At 41.7% G+C, this 19,001-nt stretch overlaps 1 protein-coding gene across 2 annotated transcripts; it reads left to right on the plus strand.

The window, feature by feature from the left end:
* The first annotated feature begins 1,422 nt into the window (after positions 1-1,422).
* Positions 1,423-18,241, plus strand: AGR3 (anterior gradient 3, protein disulphide isomerase family member). 2 transcript variants are annotated; one of them, XM_074986197.1, is made up of 8 exons: positions 1,423-1,502; positions 5,077-5,221; positions 8,405-8,468; positions 10,215-10,267; positions 11,043-11,119; positions 11,291-11,354; positions 16,762-16,845; positions 18,114-18,241. In XM_074986197.1, exons 2-8 carry the CDS (start codon positions 5,116-5,118, stop codon positions 18,161-18,163), a joined length of 498 nt encoding a protein of 165 aa, XP_074842298.1. In that variant the 5' UTR covers positions 1,423-1,502; positions 5,077-5,115; the 3' UTR covers positions 18,164-18,241. The 2 variants fall into 2 exon arrangements, with proteins under 2 accessions (XP_074842298.1, XP_074842297.1); XM_074986196.1 differs by lacking the exon at positions 1,423-1,502 and adding an exon at positions 1,709-1,766.
* The last annotated feature ends 760 nt before the right edge of the window (positions 18,242-19,001 follow it).

Below are 19,001 nucleotides of genomic sequence, written 5' to 3' on the forward strand. Positions count from 1 at the left end.
AAGCAGACATGTTAGAGAGGAAGAGAATTGTGCCTGTGCTGTGACAGTGAAGCAAGTAGATAGAACCTGTTGGAGGCCGAGGGGGGAGCAGCTAAAAGAAACGGCCCCAAGTGAGTTTGAGGGACAAGCAAGTAGATAGAAGGGAGGCAAGAAGAAGCCAAAAGGTAAATAAGGTTGACAAGTAGTTCCAGGTTCTGACTGATCAGAGTCATGTTAAATATATGCCAAAAAGATATATATTAATCTTCTGAGCTCCTGGGCCTGTGCTTACTGGTTGTGCATGAGAAACAAACCAGACTGTGCAGGATACATAGGCAGGAGCACAAAAGATATTTGACAGGGCAGAAGCCTGGAAATTTAAGCAGCTTCCTATTTAACCCTTCTCCAGTTATAATTCCAGCCTATTGAACTGTTATGCCTCGAGTCTCCATAACCAGTACCTGCAAGAAGCGAGGAACAATCCTGTCAAATCTATCAAACAACAAAGCTTCAATTTTTCCAGAGCTTTTTTTGTTCATATCTGGAATTCTTCTTGTGAGAATTTCAACCTCAATGAGCTATATGCAGGAATGGCCCAATGTAGCAGGGCTAAAGCCTGGAGCCAAAATTCAATTGGGAGAAAACTGGAGGAAAGTATTTCAATTTAAGGTGCATGATCCTTCGCCTATTACTCCAATATAAATCTCATTAATATAAAATGTCCAGGTAGAGAAAGAATCCAAAGAGATCACTTCTGATGCATCTGGATTTCTATGCAAAGGGGCACCAGCTCGGACAAAGATAACCTAGGGAATTCTCTTTTATTCAAGGGCTATGAAGCAGTTCTATGTTTGTCAAGCTGGCTCAGAATTGTATTAGGTATCATTTAAAAAAAACCTGCTAGTTCTAAATTTTAACTTAAAAATGTAATCCTTAGCTTCATTATGTTTAAAATAGCATCCTGTTTGCCTCCTAAATTTAAAGAAACAAGTTACCTTCATTTGCTAATTACATTCCTCCACACAAAGTAACTCTTGTGTCTTCCTATTAACTTCATACCTAATCTCCCAGAACCAGTGAACCCAGCCATTCATAGGGAACAATAGCACATACAGTTTAATCTTTCACTGATGGTTTCTTTTTTCACTGGACAAAAGCCAGACCCAAACTATCTGGGGGGGAAAAGTCACAGACACACACAAGTCACTATTTATTTTGAGTCCCAATATGATGACACCTGATACAAGCCAAGACGGAGAGAAATCTGAGCATTTACTGTACAACCATGAGAATTCACATGAGTAAAAGTTAAAGGGTGAGGGCAAGAGGGGTGTGGGAATTAAAAAAAAAAAGCTTGGTTTCTGACTAGCTGGTTCCTGTTGTTTCTGCAGGTGAATACGCTCTTGTTTCCATGCTCATACAACCGTACAGGTCAGATATTCTTGCTTGTATAAATCACACACATTTTTAAACTATCCACTTCCAGAAAGAGGAACTTTTGTCAACAGAACTGATCAGATAAGGTGAGCTAATAATTTTCAGCATTTATGTATTTATTTGATAGTGAATCTATGTTATCTAGAATGTATATAACCATCTATAATGAGCATACGGACGGGGAAAAAGAATGGGAAAGGTTAATTGGTCAAAAAAATTCTTCTGAAAGTAATATGTAACAGAGGAGTGAGGCTGATTTCAAAGGTGTGTCCTACATGAATGCATCGTTTAAACCAGCATATTGGCCTTGGATCGCCAAATATCAAAAATGGATTTTGAAGGCTGCAATGGTAATACCTTTCATAGTAGCCATTGTGTGTTCTCTTGTTGATGATTTTCTAAAAAAGGTTATTTAAGTAAAAGAAAATATTTCTGTTGGCTCTAAGCTAAAAAGCTGTTCATCTCCTGAGACTGAAGAGATATTTTTCTTGATTGTAAGAAGCATCTTATTTATCTCAAAGGAAATGATTTATTTGCACTATTCAGAGCTGGTCTATAGTCAGAAATCTGAGCCTATGTCAGAAAGTCATAACCATTAATGTTTTCACAGCACTTTGAAAATATACTGTAAAATATAAGCAACAAATCTATCCAAGATGAATACTAAAACCAATCTAATGCTAAACACAGCAATAATGACTATTTTAATTGGGCTTATGCTGCAGATTACAGACCTACAATTTTAACGGTGATGAGGTAATGCTCTACACTGCCCTGAAGAGAATTCAAGATTGATTTTCTGTTCTTAATAATTTTTCAGTCCCTGGGTTAAAAGAGTAGCCTTAGTCCTTCTTTGTGGAACAGTAAGAGACCTGTTACTGCATTCAGCTTCAAGCCCTTCAGGGAGCTAAAGAGTTCCAAAGGGGCTACACACAACACCGAGGGTGAGGTATGTAAAGCAAAGAAAAAATTGTAGGATTCTTAAAGTCCCAGAAGAAAAAAAGTGGACCAGGGTAAATATTATGGTGTTTTTACTGATTATTTTAGAAGTGTAGCAGTCTCCTAATAGCTATGAAATCCTTTTAAGAGAACAGCGCTTGCAAGGAATTTTTTTGTTTTGTTTTCTTTTGTTCTAAGAAACAAATTCTATTGTGGCCCCTTTGAAGAGAGTCAGTTTTTTGTGTTGAGACTGACAGAAGTAAGAGAACCAATACTGTAATGCTCCTGCCAGAACTGAAGTTGGTAACAATAACACATGAAGCACTGGAGGGCTTATGTACAGGCAGTGTAAAATCCTCCTCGGATTTTTCATGACTGCCCATCCTGTGATGGTGTGGTGGATGTTACACTGATAACATTCATTCTTGGTTGGTCATGGTGAAATTCCATAGCGGATATAGCTACGGAATTCAAAGTAAGATATTCTCCATCGCAATAGACTTAATCCTCACTTTGTTCGGTTTTAAGTCAGAGCCTCTCTCATAGATTTTAAGGCCAAAAAAGACTATCATGGACACTGATCTCCTGCACACTGCAGGCCACAGAATCTTGCCAGCCCACTGCTAAAACAGATCCTGAACTCTGGCTGAATTACTGAAGTCCTCAGATCATTATTTAAAGCCTTTAAGATGTCACCGTTTACACTAGTTTTAACCTGAAAGTGATCATGCCCCCGTCTGCAGAAAAGCAAAAATCCCCCAGGGTTTCTGCCAATCTGACGTAGGGGGGAATTCCTTACCAATCAGTTAGACCAGGGCTTTCAAACTTCATTGATCTGTGACCCCATTCAGGCAACAATTAATACTGCACAACCCCACAATGAAGGGACTGAGTCTGAGCCCACACATGCCCCACTACCCTGAAACGGGGAGAAGGGTTCAAAGCCAAATCTCAATGGCTTCAGCCCCAGGCAAAGGGCCTGTACCCTGCGCCTCCACTATCCAGGGCCGATGCCCTCAGGCTTCAGCTTTGGTCCCAGCTCATGGGGCTCAGGTTTCACTTTCTGCCCCAGGCCCCAAGAACTGTAAAACAGCCCTGGCGACCACAGTTAAATCAGGTCATGACCTACTTTGGGGTCCCAACCCACAGTATGAGAACTGCTGACATAGAAATGAGCATGAGGGGAAGACTCAGGAGCCAGGCACATAGTAAAAAATTCTCTGTAGTAACTCAGAGCCCTCCCCCTCTTATGTTCGGTCCTTGGCTTTTTGAGGTATTCGATACCAGCAGTTGCAGATCAGCTATGTGCCATTGTTGGAAGTCTCAACATACCATCCCTTCTATAGATGTATCAAGCTCAATGTGGAAGCCAGTTAGGGTTTTTTAACTTCCACCAGTCCCTTTGGATGGCTGTTCCAGAGCTTTTCTGATGGCTAGAAACCACTGTGAAATTTCAAGCCTAAAGGTATTGATCACCAGTTTCTATCCCTTAGTTCTTGAGTTGACACTGGTCTTTATCTTAAATATACACTGGGGTGGGCAGAATAATCCCTCTAATTTTTTATAGTGGGCAATTTTAATCTATTATTAGTAATAATAATAGATTGTGTGCTATGCATAAAGCACTGCTGCTAAAATTAGCATGACAAGTCATAGTGAACGGTTATAGAGATTCAGTGTTCGTATCTGAAGCGTCCAATTTCACAAACAAAGTATGTTTTGCCAATGACATTCAGACAACATGTAGGGATTTGGAGATGCAAAGCATAGCAGTGATTGGACAAGACCGGACGGGAAAAGTAACTTTTCTAACAACAGAAATTCTCTCATTTTTTACTTTAAAAAAAATCCTGTTTGCACAGATTTTGCATTTCACACTTCTAAGCAGAACTGAAATCATGACATTCCATGAGCGGCTATTCTCATACAAATTCCATTCAATTGCCTGAGTTAAGATACTCAGATATTTTGGACAAATGTTGAAAATACAATCAAACTTTCAAATACTGGGAGCAATGAATGTTTTGTTTTCATTATTAAAAGTAATTTTTTAAAAAAGGTAGTTAGGTCTTTTCTACTATATAATTTTAAATTACAAAAATAGTCATCTGTTTTCTGGGAAATCCCGTATGATGTTTCTCCAATGTGTCTTGTTACATCAGATTCTACCAGAAGATAAGCTATTTGCAATTTCAGCTAACATTTCTGGTGTTTTAGAGTTGGGGGGACAGCATCAACTATAGTTGGAGAACAAAAGATCCTGTAGAAATGTTCTCATGCCATTAGTTTTTTTAATTATTAATTATCATTATAATTATTATTAATTCCCACTATACATTTGGGGAAAGGCAAAAACAAACTCAGGAGCATTGTTCTGACGTGTTTGCCACCCAATAATTGCAATATTAGAATAATGCATGACAACTGGAGTGTGAAAATGACTAGAAATAAAAGTGAGACTTTCTTATTTTTCACAGTTCAATATCATAGTAGTAATTACATATTTTTCTACAGTTATATTTCTGACAACTTCACAGTATGTTTAAGTACCTAGGATAAGGCACCTGGACTGTGGCCTATTGTCATTGAGCAAGTCCTTTGTTTCAAGAAACAAAGAAAACAGTGCTGGTGGTGTAGATTGTTAGAATGCTATTAAAATCATCTTTCAAGTGACAACTTGCAATGAACCCATCCAACTGAAAAGGTTGCTTTGTCTTCCAGTTTCACAGCTGCATTGAAAGGAGCTTTCTTAAAAAGAGAATGATTCATTCAGCACTGGCTTTGACGCTCCTGCTCATCGCAGTCACTTCCAACCTTGCAATGGCAATCAAAAAGGAAAAAAGAGCTCCCCAGACTCTGTCGAGAGGTGCAGTATGTTGGCTTTATTTAATTATTTAGTTAATAGAAAATGTAGCCATGTGTTTAAATTCAACATACTCTTATAATTTAAGATATTTGATAGAATATGATATTAATTTTAAATGTTCTTTTTTCCCTCTGGAGAGGACTATATAAAAAGAGCACAGTCTTTCAAAAGGTGTCCTTTTGGAAGAGATCTTCCAGAAGGGCTTCTTTCAAAGGAGTGTGTCCACACACAAAAAGTGGATCAAAAGAGCAATCTGGTCTTTGAAAGAGAGTGTCCTCACACAGCCCCAACTCTTTTGAAAGAAAGGACTGAGGATCAAAAATCAGGCCCCACGAACACTGCTCTTTTGAAAATAAAGGGCCCACGGAACATATACACGTTTTCTTTTGGAAGAAGCTCTCAAAAGGGAGCGTTGTTCCTGAAATGGGAGTGGAAGGGCTATTTCTAAAGGAGTGGCACGTTCTTTCAATTGACTTTTGAAAGAATGCACTTTGGTTGTAGATGCTCCACAGGATCTTTCAAAAGAGCCCCCTTCTTTTGAAAAACCTTTTGAAAGAACTTGCTTGTGTAGACACAGCCTAGATGTAGCCGTCGTGCTAAGGAACTCAGCAGACCTCAACTACTCACATTTGGCAAAATTCATCCCACACAAAAAGAATTCACACAATATAATTAAGCTTAAGTAGGTTACCAACTATTTAATTGCACAAAATCAAAGAAAACACCTGCCCCACACCTTTTCCTGAGGCCCCACCTGTTCTCTAAGGTCCTGCCCACACTCACACCAGCCCATCTCACTCACTTTTATTGGGGGTGTGGGAAGAGGTGCAGACTTCAGGGTAAGGCCAGATATAAGATGTTCAGGTGTGGAAGGGAGCTCTGGGCTCGGCAGGAGGTAGGGTGAAAATTCTGGGTGAGAGATGTGGACTCTGGAGTGGGGCTGGGATTGAGAGGGTTGGGGAGCCTGGGGTGGCTCCAGGCTGGACTGAGATAGTTTGGGCACAGGAGAGGGCTCTGACCCGGTGTGGGGGTTGGGGTGCTAGTTGAAGTGCAGGGTCTGGGATGGAGTTTGAGTGTGGGAGGAGGTTCTGACCTGGAAGTTGCGGTACGAGTGGGCTGTGGGGTCTGGGGGGTGGGGAATTAGGTGCACCGGGTTCTGTCCTGGAGTAGTAGGTTGCGGTGGGGGTGCAGAGTCTGGGAGGGAGTTAGCAGGTGCAAGTGGGTTCCAGCCTGTGGCAGCAGTTTCTGGGTGGGGGCTCTGACTGCGCAGTGCTTTCCTCAGGCTGCTCCTGATCAGCAGCACTTCAGGGATGGGGCAGGCTTCCTCCCTGCCCTGGTGCCTGCTGCTCCTGGAAGTTGTTGGCATGCCCCCCATAGGCTAAGACACGGCCAGGCAGCTCACTGTGCTGCCCATTCCCATCAGCTTTGCGCCCCGCCCGCCCACCCATCTCCCATTGGCTACAGTTCCTGGCCAATGGGAGCTGCAGGGCTGGCAATCAGGGCTGGGACGGTCCACAGAGTCTCCCTGATTACCCCTGCTCCTAGGAGCTGCAGGGACATGCTGGCTGCGTCTGGGAGCTACATGGAGTCAGGGTAAGGAGGGAGACTGCCTTAGTCCCACTGCACTGCCATACAAACTTTTAATTGCCTGGCCAGCAGCGCTGACTGGAGCCACCAGGGTCCCTTTTTGACCAGGCGTCTTGGTCAAGAGCTGGATGCCTGGCAACTCAATCCTCAAGACCAGAATATGACTAAGTGGAGATGAGTGAATAGGCTGGGAATTCATCTGGAAATTTTTAATATTAATTCTTGTTAAAAACTGCACATATGAATAAAGTGTCACAACCTCCTGATGTTCAAAAATAATGATTCAGACCCCAAAATTATGAGATTAAAAATAAAGGGCTTTTAACACTGAATTTGAATTTCATAGACTCATAGAACAATAGATCTGGAACAGACCTAAAAAAGCCATCAAGTCCAGCCCCCTGCCCTGTTTTCTTTTGGTTTGAAATTTTAGGAGTCATAGGTTCAAACTTTTTTCCATAACTATGAGGGCTGGGAAATATTTTTTTCACCCTTCTATTGGCTTCAGGTTCTGCATCAAATGTAAATCAGCTAGACTCAGGGACTTGGGGATAGATGAGCGGCATTTACAAAGTGCTTAACTTTAACTACTAAGCTGCCTAGATTCTTTTGAAATTCCATCCTAGTGCTGATTTGCCTTTTTAGAACTTGACTACTTTTGTAAACATGTTCCCCGGTATTTTGTGCCTAAGTTTACTATCCATAAAACGAGTGTACAGTAAACCCTCAATTTAATGGACCCTGATATAAGGGAGTTTGGAAATAATGGACAGTGTCTGCCAGACCCTCCACTCCCCCCCACCCCCAATAAATGCTGGAGACTCACCAGAGCCACTGCCAAGGGTGGAGGAGCTGCCGGAGAGGCTGGGGCTGCCAAGGCCAGAGGAGCTGGGGAGGCAGTGGGGAGCTGTGGCAGGACAAAGCAGCTCTCCTCCCCCAAGCCCCATGTGTGTGGAGTGTGCCGGCACCTGGCCGCCGCTGCCTGCAATGGCACTGAGCAGCAGCCATGGTGTTGGAGGTTGCTGCCTGCTGGCAGGCTGGGGGTGGCCACACTCTACCTTCACACAGACAGCTTGGAGCCAAGGGCTGGAGGAGCTGCAGTGCTGAGAGCTGCAAGAGGTGAAAGGAGCCAGGCCAGCATTCAAGCTCCTCTCCTGGTAATTGGGAGAGGGAGATGGAGATGCAAGAGACGAGTGGGGCAGGAGGAGGAAAGGAAGAGGCAGGGCAGAGGATAGGAGTGAATGATGGTCTGGGAAGGTCATCATACAGTGCAACCATTCAGATTTAACAGAGTTTTGGCATTAACGGACATGCCTTCCCCCATTAGTCTGTTAAATCGAGGGCTTACTATAATACTCGAAAGTTGAGAGACTTAGTATCTATGTTCAGTTTTGAAAGCACAGGATTAAAAAAATTCCATCTCTGCACAAGATAATAATAAATACCCAGAAGATGCGTTATTTTCAAAGACTGTAGTAGACATCCTTCAGTCTGCCTAGACTATGGATCGCGCCCTTTAAAGTTTCAATTGAGGACTTCATTTACAGCGTCTATTGTGACTGTGTTGGTTGATTAATCCCTCCATTGTGATTCCAGGCTGGGGAGATGATATTACTTGGGTGCAGACCTATGAAGAAGGGCTTTTTCAAGCAAGAAAAAGGTGAAGTAGTCTTCAAAAAGAACATTTTGAAAAGATAGCGTTGTGAAGTCAGCTGAAATATCTAGTCAAAATACTGTAAATAAACAAAGCAAAACAAAATGTCCCATTCTAGCTAATCTAGAAAGCACCTTGTTAATAAAACAAAAATTTAATTCTATAAATAAAAGCAGCATCTTTTTCAGTAATCACAGCATGACTTACTGCATCAAATATTTTTAGACAAGATGTTGGCATTTGTGCATGTATTACGGAATAGAAAATTGCCACAGGATAAATGTCTAATATTAGAAATTAAACAGACTTGTTTCATGATGGTGTTTATCTCTGATTAATTCCTCAGCTTCAGCACATCTTCATGAGACAGTAATGGAGTTCATGCAGTATCCTACTGCGTTGGCTGGTCTCACACAGTCCTAGACCAATTTACCAATCCAGGTTTAAAAGAAGGGAAAACAGATCTGATGTATACTTTGTGAAAGCAAGAAGGAAAATCCTACTTACTGCTATTTATTGCAATTGCAAAACACATAGTCATAAGTGATTTGCTGAGCACTACAGCCAGTTCAAAAAAGAATAAAAATTTGTCTCACCAGAGTTGGGTGTTGAAAATATTCTTCTCCAAACTGTTGAAAGAGATCTATTTGTTTAAATTTCATCACCAGTTCCACAGCCCTCCACCCCCTGAATTTTTTAATGAAACTTTTCATAGGCAATTTTCAAGAGAAGGGAAGTTTAGTGAAAAATAGATTTTTTGACGAAAAAAAATCTTCTAGTAAACCAGATGAAGGAAACTTTGACTAGATCTATTCAGTGGTGTCCACAGGACAGGAACTATGGCATAGAAAAACCTTGACGTAACTATATACTAAGCCGGGGTGTCTAACATGTGGCCGGCAGGACAGAATCCAGCCCACAAAGCCTTTTTATCCAGCCTGCAGAACCAGCAACCGTGACATTTTGAAAGCCACCGGGGCAGCTCCAAGCTGCATGTGGCTCTTTAAGGAGCCATTCGTGGCTCCTGCTGCTGCTGTCACTCACTCTTCCTCCAGGTCCCTGCACTGCTGCACTGAAATTGTAGAACTCAAAGCAGGAAGGATGCAGCCATTAAACCAATTAAATTGAGTCCCATTATTTCAGTGCGGCAGGGCAGAAAGTTGCACTTGCCGCAGGTGGGGGAGGCAGTAGGAGGGCTGAGAGGAGCTGTGCCACTGTACTGAGGAGGAGACAGCAGCCCCACAAAGGTGCAGCAGGGGGCGTCAGCACATGGGGCTCCTGTGTAAATTAAATTAATCCTGGGTTTAGGGCTGCAAGAGGTTAAGCCTGTGGGGAGTGTTTTGGGGCTGAGAGGGGTTAAGCCTGGGGATGGGGGGGTGGGTTTGGGGCTATTTTGTGTTTGGCCCCCAGAACATATAAAAATTGCCATGTGGCCCCTGATGAAAAAAGTTTGGACACTTCTGTGCTAAACAATACTAAAATAATGATCCTCTGCAAATTCCAGATTGAGTACCCTCCTGTTTTAAAGTACATCTTGCACCTCCGTTTTGCTGAGTTCCTTTTTTATGAGATATTACATGATGCTCTTATCCCTAAGCTCAGAAATATGCACCATCCTTCCCAATGCTTCAGCCTAGTTTGGTGTAATATAAGATACAACAGCAGTTATGTATTCATGGCACTTTGTGAAGTTGGAGACACTTGGATACTAATCTGATGATCTGATTTTGTAATTTTTTTTTACTGTTAAAGTAACAAACCACTGATGGTCATTCATCATCTGGAGGATTGTCAATACTGCCAAGGTAATTTTAATTGTCTGCTTGTTAAATTAATTTGAGGATTTTTAGAATATATATTTGCAAATACCTATATTGTTATACCATCCCTAACTCTATTTATCTGTAGCACTGAATCACTTTCTTGGGTGTGTTGCATACCAATCAAAAGTGTCTCCAAAAACTAAAGAGTGAAAACCAGGTGCTTACAAATCTCACCACATGCCTTTTACAACAGAGAACAAGCACAAAAAAAATTACCCTACAAAGCTGTTTTGCAAACCCTGATGCAGCATTAGATAGTTTAAATTAAGATACCTGAACTTACTCCGGACTCACACATGCAAAAAATACCCTACAAAGCTGTTTTCCAAAGCCTGATGCAGCATTAGGCAGTTTAAATTAAGATACATGAATTTACAGCAGACTCATTGAACAGATTTAATATTGTTCTGTCGTCCTGAATTGGTAACAAGAGAAGGAGACTGGAGCATGACTGCTGAAATTGACCTAAGAAGAATTTACCAAGAATAATACACTTTTGTCAAGCTGTGGCTTGATACCCATTGAAACTAAAGGCTTCAGAAATAACAGGAGAAAGCTTCCATTTGTATTGCTGAAGGTTGTCCTGACACAGGACAAAAACAAAGTGTGATGATAGATCTGTGACCTGTCTCGTTAGACGTGTGGAGGAACAATGTGGTGAGTCTCATGCATATGTTGAGACAGTGTAGAAGGAAAACCAGATTTTGGAAGTAGTGGTTGAAAGCAACTTTTAAAACCATCACAACATCTTTTCTAGCACTGAAGAAGGTTTTTGCAGAAAATGAGGAAATACAGGAAATGGCTCAAAATAACTTCATCATGCTAAATCTCATGGTAAGGAGATATAGATTGCATGTTTTAAACTGATGTATCTCAGCATATGTTGTCACTTGAGCATTATCCCCTTTGGCTTCATATGCTGCCATCATATATTTCATATACAGATGCCAAGTTCGCAAAGTGTGATTTGAATATTTAATCATTTGCTTTTCATTTTCTTGCCAGCATGAAACCACAGATAAGAATTTGTCACCTGATGGACAATATGTACCTCGAATCATGTTTGTGGGTATGTACAATATCTATCTGCTCCTTTAAAAAAGAAACTTTGTTGCAACAGTGTGTATGTGCAGTTGGATAGTTACCATTTGTATTTAATAGTTTTTGAGTGAGCATGTTATATTCCAGAACCTTGCCTCTTTCAAGGGCATACAGGCATCAAACAGGACCATAGAAATGTAGGGCTGGAAGGACCTTGAGAAGTCACCGAGCCCATCTGCCTGCTCTGAAGCAGGATTAAATATACCTAAATCATTTCAGATAGGTGTTATCAAACCTGTTCTTTAAAACTCCATAACCTTCTCTGGAAGCCTATTCCAGAGCTTAACTGCCTTTGTATAAAATGTTTTCCTTAGTATCTAAATTGCCCTTGCTGCTGACTAAGCCCATTGCTTTTTCTCCTACCTTCAGTGGACCCACAGATCCTTCTCTTCTTCAACTGCCTTGTACATATTTAAAGGCTTACTAAATACTCCCTCAGTTTTCCCTTCTCTAAACTAAATATCCCCTCCTGCGGGGAGAATACGGAGGAGAGATGCACACACACGTACAGAGACAGCAAAGCTCATCTCCTCCAGCAGTCTAGAACAGGGGTCAACAACCCCTGCTATGGGTGCCAAGAGTGGCAAGCAAGACAATTTTCATCAGCTTGTGAACTGGGAGCTCAGCCCCTGTCCTTACCCCATGCAGCCAGGAGCTTGCTCAAAGCCAGGCCACCGGCGGATTAACAGAATACCAGCTAATGCTACCAACCACCACCTAGATGGTAAAGCTCTGCATCTTTATTTATTTATTAATGAAGCTGTTGTAAGTGGGACTGTTAGTGACTTTAAAAGGGTCACGGGCACTCGGAAAGGTTGCTGACCCTTGCGCTAAGGTGCCACAGTACTGCCTTGTTTGTGAAGCTGCAAACTAACATAGCTACTACCCCTCTGGGCCTGTGATGGGAGGGAGGTGGTTGGGAGACAGTGGGGGCCACATATTGGAAAGAGGACAATAAATGAAAAGTGCAGCACTGATAGGTGGTGCAGAAGCTGAAGGGATGAATCAGCTGTTAAAAAAAAATCAGAGATTTCAAATCAGTCCACCCAGGCAGCTTGCCACAGATCTGTCCACAAATGCAATCAATGCTATATATATATATATTCCACCTGTCCACCACAAACAGGCAGAGTGTCTGCTATTGGCAAGTCTGGCAACGGGGATCTACCAAGTTGCCTAATTGGAAAGGCCTCTCGGTGCATGTCTAATCAAGTGCTCATTCAGCACAGCAGTAGTGTGCCTCTGCAGATAGTCTCACATTGAGGATACTTTGTATTTTTAATGAACTTGTCACTGGGCTGGGCTGGTAAAAAGAGATGTGTTAGCCCCATTTTGCAATACAACCCTGCTTTGCACCTTGCCAGCTGACCCCAAAAATAGGTGACTACGGTGCCACAAGGGGTCAGGTGTCCTCCGAAGCTGCAATGCAACCTCAGGGCTCCTCAAGTGGAAGAGGCTGTAAATGAGGAAATTATACAAATAAGTTTTTTGACAACATCTTCCCCACCCCCACTGCTGCCATTGATTCTGCTGCTTCTTTTTCCAAGAGCTACTCCCCAACCAGCTGCAGATGAAAGATGGATATTGTGGCCAGGTCCATGGGCAGTGGGTGAAGGCCAGGTTTGGGGAGGCAAGCCCCAGTCCTAACCACTTCTGTGCCCACTGACCACCGCCCCCCCGTCCTGCACCCTCCACCCAAGGCTGCGGCACATCTCTAGCCCCAGCATACCACAGCCTCAGGTCCAGCATCCACCCCCAGCTCCCAGAATGGGGCAGCCCTCACTTCCCCCAGCCCTGGGTCTGGACCCAGACCTGGCTGTGGGAGGAGTGGGAAAGCTATATGGCCCAAACCCTGACCCAAGCAACAGCTGGGCAGCCAGGCAGCGGTGGCCTAGAAGGAGACAGGCAGCTGCACTTCTGTGGTTCTGTCTCTCATCCTGGCTCTGGGAGCAGCTGGTCATTGCAAAGCTCAGGAACAGCTAACTGTAGCATTGGTCAGGAGGCAACCACACTGCAGCCAGTGCCCCGGCCTTCCCAGACAGCTGGGCAGGTCTTTTTGGAAAGGCAGTGGCTATCCTTGCCTCTATTACCAACCACCTACGATCAGGTCTTTATTTTTAAACAAGTTGCCTCCTTCAGGAAAGGGCCAGTGAGGGGATATAGACTGATAGCTACAAACATGCCACACTGAATCTCCAAAGCAAAAGGTAAAATTTGTCTTCTATAAAACAAAACAAAAACCAAACCACCAAACCTTCCACAAAGCAGGAGAAATCAGGTAGTTCAAAGTGCCGGGGCAGGAGGAGTAAATTTTGAGGCGTAAGGGGACTTCGAAGTTGCTCCAGCACTTCAAAGTACCGGCACATGTCTAGCTGTGGCTCACCTGCTGGTAATTTGAAGTTCAAAACTTCGAAGTTGCCATGGGGGGTGCAGAATTTGCTTAATGAAGTGCTGCACATGCACAGCAGCACTTCATTAGTAAACTCCCAACACCCTAATTACCATCAAAGGAAGGTGGTAGTGTAGACAAGCCCCCTATGATTTGAGCTGTCTTTTGTAAAATGAGGATAATAATATTTCCCTACATCACAGGGAAGGATGAATGCGTCAAAGAGTGTAAGACACAGACACTGCAGTGCTGAGGCCATATAGGTCAAAAGAATAATAGTTAGGAAACATGAGACAGGAAATGAACCAAAAAGAGCTAATTAAAGTTGGCCCTCCGAAAGTAAAAGTTTGAGAATCACAATAATATATGATTTTGGCTCTGAAAGCCCCACATAAATCATATGACTACCTTACCAAATGTATGTGTGTAGTTTTATGCACTGAATATTAGGCTGTTGCTTAATTGCAGTTAACTCACATGATTAACTCAAATTAATTGTGATTTAAGAGATTAATCATGATTAGTGGAAGTTTTAATCACACTAAGCACTAGAAAATCAACCTATCATGAAAGTGCAATTTACAAATACTGATATTTTTCCATTACATAACTGTACTCAAAAACAATGCATTGTAAAATTTTAGCACCAACACAACCATTCAGTCCTACTTCATCTTCAGCAAATGACAGTGCCTACACCTACACTAGAGAGTTTTGCTGACAAAACTCATGGAGCACACACACACAAAATGCATTTTGTTGACAGTATGTTGACAAAACTTGGTCCTGTTGTTGACAGCCTTTTGCCTCTCCGCCATGAAGTAGAATGCTTTCTCAACAGACTCTGTCAACAAAACAGCTGTGCGGATGCTCTAGGGGGCGGCCTCTATCAGTAGACAGGGCTTCTAGCTCTCTGGGCAGCCTTGTGTGTTGTGCTTCCGGTTGGCTATTCAGTCACGGGAGATAATGCTGCCCACTTTAGTTACAAAGTCACCGGAAAATGAGAACAGGTGTTCACTAAGCACTTTTGTAGCCAATATTACAAGATATATACATGCCAGATAATTACATTTGTACACCTTTTCATGCTTCAGCTGCCATTCCGGAGGGTATGCTTCCATGTTAATGACATTCAAAAGTTGTTAATTAAATTTGCAATTGAACTACTTGATGAAGAATATGTCTCCTTCTCTGTTTTACCCAAATTCTGCCATATATTTCACATTACAGCAGTCTCAGGTGATGACCCAGCACACATTGTTCATTATAAGAACAATTTTACTGCAGATTTGACAAACAGAAAGAAGGTACCAATGTGAGATTTCTAAAGATAGCTACTGCACTTGTCATGAGATTGAAGCACCTGAAGTTTCTTCCAAAAATCTGCGTGGGACAAAGTGTGGCACATGCTTTCAGAAGTCATAAAAGAGCAACAGTTTGATATGGAAACTACAGAAACCAAACCACCAAAAAAGAAAATCAAGCATCTGCTAGTGTGAAAATGAACGTGCATCCATCCACACTGCTTTGGATTGTTATCAAGCAGAACTCATCAGCAGCATCTGAACTGGAGGTTGAATCATGAAGGGGCATATGAATCTTTAGCACATCTGTCACAAAAATATCTTGCAGTGCTGGGTACAATAGTTCTCATTTTCAAGTGACATTGTAAACAAGAAGCAGCCAGCATTATCTCCTGCAATTGTAAACAAACTTGACTGGCTGAAAAAGAAGTAGGACTGAGTGGACTTGTAGACTATAAAGCAGGGGTGGCCAACATATTTTCATTGGGTGCCACATGGCAATTTTCCCATGTTCTGGGGGATGAACACAAAATCACCCCAAACCTGCCCCCCAATGCACACCCAGCTTAAACCCCTCACAGCCCCAAACTGCCACCTCCCCACCCCGAGGCTTAAACCCCTTGCAGCCCCAAACTGACCATCTGTCCCCAGGCTTAAACCCCTCACAGCCCCAAACCCAGGATTAACATACCTTACACAGGAGCTCTGGGTGCTGCCCCCTCCCCTGCTGCACCTTTGTGGGGCTGCCATCTCCTCCTCAGTGCAGCTGTGCAGCTCCCATCAGCCCTCCAACTCCCTCCCTCACCTGCAGCACAGGCAGTTCCCTGCATCTCTCCTGCTGGCCCTTAAACCAATTAAATTGAGTTCTACTCTTTCAGTGCAGCAAGGCATGGAGTTGGAGGTGAAGTGAGCAGCAGTGGTGGTGGGAGCCTCAAATGGCTCCTTAACGAGCCCCATGTGGCTCAGAGCCATGCAGCTGGCTTTCAAAATGGCATCACTGCCATCTCTATGAGCCTAATGAAAGGCTCCCTGGGTCAGATTCTGGCCTCTGGGCCATGTGTTGGACACCCCTGCTCTAAAGTTTCACATTGTTTTATTCATAATGTAATTGCTTTTGTACATTATTCAAATTCAATTTTCATAATAGGTTGCACTGCAGTACTCATATGAGGCAAATGGAAAAATACTATTACTTTTATTTTTTACATTGCAGATATATTTGTTATAAAAAATAAATACAAAATGAGCACTGTACGCTTTGTGTTTTGTCTTGTAGTTGAAATCAATACATCTTAAAATGTATAAAACATCCATAAGTATTGAAATAGCTGCATTTTCTCAATCACATGCTTAATCACAATTAATTTTTAATTGTTTGACAGCCCCGCTGAATATATATTCAGTCAGACTGGGCTCCTGTTGTTCCTTTTAAACATTCAATAGAATAGATATGTTGATGAATGTAACATATCCTATTTAAAAATGAATACATAATATTAAAAATCTCACTTGTTCAGTACATATCATTGTAATAAGAATGCAATTATTCCATTTGTTCTAAATCAGTATCTTCCAAAACTATATTTAAGTTGGTTCAGCCTCATATTCACAAGCAACAGATATTGAAGATGATGGTCTTGAGACTGCAATGGGATAATTGTAGAATATGACTATTTTTTCAGATCCCTCTCTCACAGTAAGAGCGGACATCACTGGGAGATATTCTAATCGACTCTATACTTATGAACCTCAGGACATACCATTTTGTAAGTATCCCGGCTCTGCCTGCTTTGCATTTCACACTGTGACTTGTGAGACATATTCTACCGATTGAGCAGTGCTTGGAGATCGTTGTCCTTTCTGCTCTCCACCCAAAAAAACTATCTAGGGAAAAATCTTTAGTGGAGTCTATAAAACTATGATAATGAGCTTGATCCTCCATGGTATCAAACACTCAGGTGTTAATCCACCAAAGCACTTACATACACAAATAATCCCACTGCAGTTAGGACTATTCGTGTTAGTCTAGTTAAGCATGTGTGCAAAAGTTTACAGGATCAGGGTATAACTGAAACAGTGAAAATTACTATCCACAAGAGGGCTGTCAAATGGGAAAAATATGGAGAAAATGTTTTTTATTGACTTTTTAAATTTAGAGTTATTTAAGTACAACCCAGAGTTATACTTCGTCAGACAAGAGAGTAATTTTTCAGTATGACCTTGTCCCTTTCATGTCACAGTATCTATGTAAAAGCATAGCTTTTTTCTTACGACACATAGATGATTGAATGTACTGAAGACCATCAATTTATGTTACTCTTCTGTTGCATCTACACTAGCAAGTTCTTCTGAAAGATTTTTCAACAGAAGGGGGAGCTTTCGAAAATCCCGTAGATCATCTACACACAAAAAGTGTTATTTTGAAAGTAAATCGAAAGAATGAGGCACGCCTTTCAAAATCGCTCTTCCTTTCCCGTTTCAGGAAGAGCACCCCCTTTTGAAAGCTTCTTTTGAAAGAAAATGTGTGTAGATGCTCCACAGGCCCATTTTTCTTGAAAGAACAGTCCACATGAGACCTGATTTTTTGATCCCTGGTCCATTCTTTCGAAAGAGCAGGGATTGTGTGGACACCCTCTTTTGAAAGAGCAGATCACTCTTTTGAACTGCTCTTCTGTGTGTGGATGCAGTCTTTCGAAAGACATTCTTTCAGAAGAGATCTTCCAGAAGGGCTTCTTTTGAAAGATCTCTGTCGTGTAGACATAACCTTCAAGTGTGATTATAGGATTTACTGCTGGAGTAGTTTGAAAAGATGAAAAAGTGGTGAAATGGAGATTGTCAGGTTCTTAGTAGTCATTAATTATGAAACTCTACTCCCTCTGGTTCTGTAAATGGTGCCAGAAATTCCATAGTAAACAACCTACTTATATTTTGTGCCCAAATATATTTCAATTAATTCACATGCAAATTATTATAATAAATTAAGATTAGAAATGTACTTCAGGTATATTTAATTTTCTATTAATTCTTCTTCCAGTGATAGAGAACATGAAGAAAGCATTACGACTCATTCAAACAGAACTATAACTTTTGGCTCTGAAGTTCCCATGACCTCTGTAAGGTGAAATGGTACAAGAAACCCCTACAATATGTGAAATAAATCAGCTAATGGGTGTGTCTGTATTAGCATTTAAACTTTATAGCAATATTTCCCAGGTATATATAAGGTACTTTTGAAAGTGAATTAGATGTTTTTTTACAGATGAACAGAGAAATATAAAACATGTAAAATGTTAGCTTCATAAATAATTCAGAAGACTGGTAAAAGAGGCAAAAAAAATGGAATTCAAGGTCACTGATTCAAATCTGGTCCCATTAAATTGGACCAGAAGTTGTAGCCCATCCCATCTGATGGCTGCTTGGTAGCCTGTGCCAGTTCATAATCTCATCTCCTCTCTTATTTTTATTCGATACTTGTACAGGTCTGTAGCACAATTCAGGTTTATTCTGTCATTTCTTGTTATAAGTGGGGGAAGAAAGCTGTGTTGAGAGGGTCAGAAGACATTTTCTAGAGTAGTTGGAGTAGAAAAGGAAGGTACATTTGTTGTAACTCTTCAAGAAAAGCTAAAAAGGAGATCAGAGTTCCCTTCCGCTAGTTTTCCAGAGACAACTGTGCAGTACAAATACACAAGAGCAGCTCTGTTTAATATCAGAGGGGTAGCCATGTTAGTCTGTACCTGCAAAAACAATGAGAAATCCTGTGGCACCTTATAGACTAAGAGATATTTTGGAGCATAAGGTTTTGTGGGTTAAGGCCCACTTCGTCAGATGTGTATGCTCCAAAATATCTGTTAGCCCAGAAGGTGTCGCAGAACCGCTCTGTTTAATGGTGTAAATGGCTGAAGACAATACAGGCATTACAATT

This window comes from Carettochelys insculpta, chromosome 2 (genome assembly GCF_033958435.1).
Source record: "Carettochelys insculpta isolate YL-2023 chromosome 2, ASM3395843v1, whole genome shotgun sequence".
Taxonomy (NCBI): domain Eukaryota; kingdom Metazoa; phylum Chordata; order Testudines; family Carettochelyidae; genus Carettochelys; species Carettochelys insculpta.

Excerpts from the sequence above, each read along its gene's own strand:
- AGR3 (XM_074986196.1), top strand. Across the intron at positions 8,469-10,214 it reads CTTTTTCAAGCAAGAAAAAG|TAACAAACCACTGATGGTCA; the intron begins GTGAAGTAGTCT and ends TTACTGTTAAAG. Across the intron at positions 10,268-11,042 it reads GGATTGTCAATACTGCCAAG|CACTGAAGAAGGTTTTTGCA; the intron begins GTAATTTTAATT and ends CATCTTTTCTAG.